The 6340-nt window shown below is 54.1% G+C and overlaps 1 protein-coding gene and 1 pseudogene across 1 annotated transcript; one reads left to right on the forward strand and one right to left on the reverse strand.

The window, feature by feature from the left end:
• Positions 1-4: 4 nt before the first annotated feature.
• Positions 5-4387, forward strand: LOC34620593 (annotated as a pseudogene).
• Positions 4388-4543: 156 nt separating this feature from the next.
• LOC34620595 (DNA-directed RNA polymerase III subunit RPC8) lies at positions 4544-6140 on the reverse strand. Its single transcript, XM_022733840.1, has 6 exons — positions 6030-6140; positions 5833-5928; positions 5455-5542; positions 4984-5226; positions 4693-4754; positions 4544-4591 (listed from the first exon to the last, which is right to left on the reverse strand). The coding sequence occupies exons 1-6, from the start codon at positions 6138-6140 to the stop codon at positions 4544-4546; spliced, it is 648 nt and encodes a 215-aa protein (XP_022586543.1).
• Positions 6141-6340: the final 200 nt, after the last annotated feature.

Consider the following 6340-nt stretch of genomic DNA (forward strand, 5'->3'; position numbering starts at 1 on the left):
AGCAGCAGCAGCAGCAGCAGCAGCAGCAGCAGCAGCAGCAGCAGCAGCAGCAGCAGCAGCAGCAGCAGCAGCAGCAGCAGCAGCAGCAGCAGCAGCAGCAGCAGCAGCAGCAGCAGCAGCAGCAGCATAGAACGGCTCTACTGGGCCTTGCGGCGTCTCCCCCGTGCTGCATTGCCTCGAGCAATGCAACAGCTGCCGCCTCAGCAAAAGCAGCAGCTCAAGGAGTTTATTTTGAAACAAAACAGTCAACACCACTTGCGACAATCCAGAGGAGTCAAAGGTGAGGAGAACAGCTCAGGAGCCGTCGTGCCTCAGGCTGCAATCTGCAGCAGCGCCAGCAGCAATCTCTCAGATAGCAGCATGCCAGATGGTGGCAGAGGGGCAGAAGCTGAATTAAAGCCTCAGAGGCAGCAGCAAGAGCAGCAAGAGCAGCAAGAGCAGCAACAACAACAGCAACAGCAAGAGCAGCAACAACAACAGCAACAACAAGAGCAGCAGCAACAACAGCAGCAAGAGCAGCAACAACAGCAACAAGAGCAGCAACAACAACAACGGCGAGGGCAGCGGTTGCAGGAGAGACGCCATCGCGATGGTGGGAGTTCTATTGAGCCAGTTCTCATTGATTCTCGCTACATATACGTAAGGCTGACTGGTTTCTGAATGCATGGCCACCTCTAGAGCACTTTTTTCTGGCTTTTTTTGAGTGCAACACAGTCCCCCTGCTTCGCAATGCTCTTGCCGCATGCGTAGGGTGTTTACCTCGGACTGAGAAGGCAGCTGCAGCAGCAGAACTGCCAGATGCAAAGACAGCCACAGACGCATCATCCTCAGCAGCAGCAGCAACACCGCTCACGCAGCGCGACAAGCAGCGGCAGCAACAGCCGCAAGCAGCTAGCCGCTTGGCTGGAATCGGTCTGCTATGTGGCTGGCGATAATGCTGCTGCCGCAGATGGCGAAAGCAGCAACAGCAGCAGCAGCAGCAGCAGCAGCAGCAGCAGCAGCAGCAGCAGCCATCGCCTGGCTGCTGTTGAGGTGTACCTCCACCTTTGGGCCGTGCTGATGCTGCACGCGCTGAAGCTGGAAGCCATTCGTGCTGCATGCGACCTTTGCAGAGGCTGCTGCCGCTGCATCTGCTGCTGCATCTGCAGCAGCAGCAGCAGCCGGAGCAGCGGCGAAGCTGGCGACAGCAGTGTTGCTCTACCTCGCATGTTTTGCCAGCACGTGGAAAGGCAGCTGAGCCTCAACAGTTTTTGGAAGAACTGCTTTGCGCGGCAAGTGCTCCCACCCCAGCAGCAGCCCATGCACCTCCTCCTCTCGCTGCCTTTTGCTGCATGCACACGTTCGCTACGCATGGAATTTTCGCTGCTGTCGCTGCTCTGTGTTTCTTCGTAGGTGGTTCCCTCTAGAAAGCAGCAGACTTAGTACCGTCGCTGCTCTTCATAGGGGAGTGCGTTTCTTGGCATCGAAGGGCTCTGGCCTTAGCTCCTTGTTGCAGCAGCAGCAACAAGAGCAGCAACAGGAGCAGCAACAGGAGCAGCAACAGGAGCAGCAACAGGAGCAGCAGCAGCAAGGGTCGATGAAGGCGCTTTCCAAAGCCTCGCAGACTGCAGCGGCAGCACAGCAGGAGAGTTCTCCTTGCTGCTCTTCAGACGTCAAATCAGCAGCCGACATAACAACGCCAGCGAAGCTCGAATACATGCGGCAGCTGGTGCTATCGCCAGAGAGGTACAGTGCGCGGCTCCTGTTGCAAAACCATCGCACGAGTCGCATGCAACGTCACCAATACGAAGTCTTTAGTGCAACAAGGGCTGCTCTCAAAAGGAAGGCTGGTACTGCTGTCTGCAGCTTCTTTACTGCTGCGGCTCCAGTCGTTCTAAGTGCCTCTTTCAAGGAATTCCTTCAACAACGACACCAGCAAGAAGCGTTGAGATCAGCAGCTGAGTGCGTTGCTGCTGCTGCTGCTGATGCTGCTCCTGCTGCATCACCGCAGTCTCCTCCAGGCAATTCTTCCTCCTCTTCTTCCTCGACAGCAACAACAGCAATAACAGCAACAACGGCAGCAACGGAAGCAACAACAGCAGCAGCAACAGCAACAGCAACAACAGCATCAATAACGGCAACAACAACGATAGGACTTAACGTGCCTGGGGGTGTTGCAGAGCATGTTTGCTTTGTCGCTCAGCAGCAACTGCATGCAGTCGTTGAACTCGCTATGCGGCTTGCTGCACTCAACGAAAAGCATCAGCAGACACAATCGAGCTCAGCACATGCAGTGCAGCAATGGGTATTGCCGCCAGCTGAGGATTTTGTCACGGTGAGTTGGCTGCTGTATTGATTGAGCTGCTGGTAGCGCTCACCACTCCTTCAGCTCCTCGAATGCTGCTGCTATGTATATGGCACGATTCTCCCAGCAAAATGTGTCTTTGCAGAAGGATTCCTATCTTCTGGAGGAGCTCCCCACAATTGCCGCCATTGTCGCAACGCTCAAGCAGCAACAGCAGCAACAAAAGCAACAGCAACAACAGCAGCAACAAAAGCAACAGCAGCAACAAAAGCAACAGCAACAACAGCAACAAGAACAGCTAAAGCAGCAAAAGCAAAAGCAGCGACAGCAAAAGCAACAACAGCAGGGGGCGATAAGCCGGAGGAAACGCCAAAGGCACGTCAGCAGTGACAGCAGCACCAGTGAAGAAGGCAGCAGAGGCAGCAAGGCCAAGTGCAGCGAAAATCCAGCATGCAACAGCAGCAGCAGCACGATTACCCCCATCCCTGCTGCGGCTTATGAAACAGCGACAGCGCTTCTGCTGCGACTGTGGCTGCTACCAACGTTTGGTATTCAGGTTCGATGACAGAAATATTCTTACCGATGCTGATGCTGATATATTTGCGCTACCAGCACGGCTAGACTTTTCCTCTGGTGCTGCTGCTGCTTCTGCTATGTGTATGTGTATGTAAGTGTCTGTATGTATGTGTGTATGTAAGTGTCTGTATGTATGTGTGTATGTAAGTGTGCATCTGTGTGTATGTGTGTGTAAGTGTGTATGTATGTATGTGTTTAAGTGCATATGTATGTGTGTGTATCTGTGTAAGTGTGTGGAGGTGTGTAAGTGTGTATATGTTTGTGTGTGTGTGTGTATGTGTGTGTAAGTGTGTGTATGTGTGTGTAAGTGTGTGTATCTGTGTGTAAGTATGTATAAGTGTGTATGTATGTGTGTGTAAAAGTGTGTATGTATGTGTCTAAGTGTGTAAGTGTGTGTATGTGTGCAACCGGCTCCCATGCGTCTTTCCGTGTCGCTTCAGGGGTTTATCGACGTCTCCAGCCTGGCGAAGGAGGCACGACGCCAAGAGGAGGAAGCAGCACTTGCTGAGGGAGATCCTGTAATGAATCCTTTACACTCGGCAGACTGTTGTTTAAGCTTCTCTCTACCCCCGATCCTGCCCCCCTGTCCATGCCTTCCCAAACAGCCGCCTCCTTTATCGGCTATATACGAGCCGTCTTCTGCAGCACGATAATGCACTGCTTCTGCTGCTGCTGCTGCTGCTCTTCACAGGATTTTGCTGCTCTATGGAATGACTTTGTGGCCTCTGCCGTTGAGGCATATTCGTCAGACGAATCTCATCAGCAGCTGCAGCAGCAACAGCAGCAACAGTTTTTGCGGCTACCCGACGTGGACCTCTATGGCTTGTTCTTGCTCGCCAGACTCCACAGCAAGTTGAAACGCACAAATGGACAGGGAGACATCGCACAGGTGTGCTGTCGCCGCCAGAACTGTTGCCACATTCTTTCGGCAGGGTGTCTCTCTTCAGGCACGTTGCAGCCTCAGCATGCCCCTCGTGTGTTGGCTGTGAGCCGCCGCTGTTGCTGCAGTTGAGTGAGGAGATCGCTGCCGAATGGAGGAGCGCTGGAGATGAACATTCTGCCCACCACGGCCTCCTGATGCAGCTGCAACAACAGCTTTTGCAAGTGCGCACCGTGGGCTGCTTCCTGCAGTGTGTCTTTATACGGAGTCGCCAGTGACGGGAAAAAGGGCAGGCGTGAAACGTGTCTTAAAGCGTCTCTTGCTCTCAGGACGAACTGCCAACAAGGCCTCCCTGTCTGTGCTGATGCGACTTTTTATGGCTGCAGATACATGAGTCTCTCGCCGCAGCCGGCAAAGTTCACGCGCTGTTGCACACACTGCAAGAAGCAGCGCCTGCGGCTCTAGCCGCAGGTCGTCTGCCTCAGCCTCTGTCTCTGCATCAGCTGTTGCAGCGGCAGCAGCAGCTGCTGGTGCAGCAGCGGCGTGTTCTCACAACACAGCAGCAGCATTTGCAACAATCATCCCCACAGGCCAGTCCCCCTGGTCCGCCAGGGAAAGTAGATCCCATGGGGGAAGCGCGAATCTAAGCCTTAGCTTCTTGCGAGAGAGCACACCAAGGCAGAGCAGTCTTTGCTGCACATGCCGAAGAAGGGCATGGCATGCGCGAATCCTTGGCCTTGAATCAGGTAGAATTCCGCCACTGATTCCCACGGATGGCTAAGGAGAGCCAACAGAGTCGGCTTTTACTGCCACCACGAGAGCATGCCCAGGCCGTCTGCGTTTGCTTCGCCCTGAGCCACAAAAAGTGCCACAAAGAAGACAGCTCTAGACGCTGCAACCAAAGCCTCAACAAAACAGAGACGGGCTAGTGTGCTGCTGATTGAAGGCTTACAATCACAACCATCGGGGGCACGTAGCTCTCCTCGCTTGCCACCAGCGTAAACTTCTTCTGGGCTGCATCCACAAGCCACCACGAATCTCAATCCTGGACCCTACATATGAATATGAATATAGAGGCTCTACAAGCGCTCGCTTTCCTGCCTCTCCTCCCTAGGGAAGCCTGAAAAATGGGGATTTTGCTGGGTGTTGGTGTGGACGCGAAGGCGGGGAAGCAACAACAAGGCAGCCTAGCTAATTTGCACAGCTAGCAGGGGTTGAGAACTAGATTTTCGCGCATGTGCACCTTCTTCTCTCGCAAAAATGACGTCTGTAACGCGAAAGCGGATGGGGGCACCCAAGTCGTACGTCAGCCGGTGACCCTCAAAGCACCACGACCAAATCGCGGCAGCCATAGGCCCCTTGCCGTCTGCTGCTGCTGAAAAGCCTGTAGCTGCAATGTTACCTGCTGTTGCAGTTTCCTCGCACGCCTTCGGCTCGCGAAGATTCGAGGCTGGAATCTTCACGTCCTTGAAAAAATTCAAGTCCACTAGGGGCGAAAAGCACAAACAGGCATACACACACGCTTCTCGCGGCGCTCGTAAGACCTCAAGAACGTTTTGGCGCACACTTTCTTCACACTGCACTCTCTGCGCTGCTTCGGAGGGCGATGGGGGGGAGGGTGTGGGGGATAAGGGGGAGGCCTTCTCGGCATTCCGAGAATGCGCAGGTTCAAAGATTTGTTGTTAAGAGGGCTTTTAGTTGCTTGGAGGGGTACCAGCGATTCCTGAGGATGACGACTCGCAGACTGTGCCTTGTAAAACCTCGCCTACAAACGGCCGAAAGATGACGGCCTTGAAGCACACCTGCAGCGCCAACCCAAAGTCTCACAACTGAAAGCCCCACAACTAAAAGCCTCACAACCCAAAGCCTCACAACCCAAAGCCTCACAACCCAAAGCCTCACAACCCAAAGCCTCATGCGCGGAAAACATAATGAGCAAGCGTGACTCTCCTGTCGCTCTACGCAGTGAGCTGGCCAGGGGCAGACGGCCACAAGGAATGTGGACTCCTGAGATAGCTAAGAAGGTGGCTAGCCTGTGAGGCATTAGACTAGGAGTAGGAGCATAGCACAGCGGGTGGGAGTCAAGGATTACGTTGTATCGCGAAGAACCGGTTGCCGGAAGAATGGCTGCTCCCTCGACTTCCGTGATTTCATACAAACAGACAAACAGTCCCAGACCTCGCAGAACCTGAAAGTATACCACCACAACTTCCGAAAATATCTCGCTATAGCTGCGCCGTTGTCGAGTCCGCTGGTCGTAGTTCCCCTCATCAAACCTGCGTATCCTACCTTGTTGGTGTATTTAAGCGCAATCGCTTCGCGCAGCACAGGTTCCAGGGGCCTCCCCTGGAGGGACGGCTGCACGCTGAGCGTGTCTTTCAGCGCCGAAACAATAAACATCGTGAAGCCGTAATAAGCCCAGTGCCTCCTCTGCACAGACGCGCTGGGTGTCAGCAGGCATCAACGGCCTTCCCGCAGTCAACCTGGCAAAGAAGGCAACATCATACTTCAGCTTCTCCTCTCAAGCCTCGCGCTTTATACAAGGAAGCTTGAATCCTACACGAAGCCGCGGTTTGGACGGCTTGAAAGAATCGATGCGC

The sequence above is a fragment of the Cyclospora cayetanensis genome, unplaced genomic scaffold (assembly GCF_002999335.1).
Source record: "Cyclospora cayetanensis isolate NF1_C8 unplaced genomic scaffold, CcayRef3 CcayRef3_contig_98, whole genome shotgun sequence".
In the NCBI taxonomy this organism is placed as follows: Eukaryota; Apicomplexa; class Conoidasida; order Eucoccidiorida; family Eimeriidae; genus Cyclospora; species Cyclospora cayetanensis.

Bases quoted from the DNA above. Each gene is read 5' to 3' on its own strand.
- LOC34620595 (XM_022733840.1), bottom strand. From the start codon at position 6,140: ATGTTTATTGTTTCGGCGCTGAAAGACACGCTCAGCGTGCAGCCGTCC. The intron at 5,929-6,029 runs GTAGGATACGCA...GTATACTTTCAG, and splicing joins CGCTTAAATACACCAACAAG to GTTCTGCGAGGTCTGGGACT. The intron at 4,592-4,692 runs GTAAGCCTTCAA...TTTGTGGCTCAG, and splicing joins TGCCCCCGATGGTTGTGATT to GGCGAAGCAAACGCAGACGG.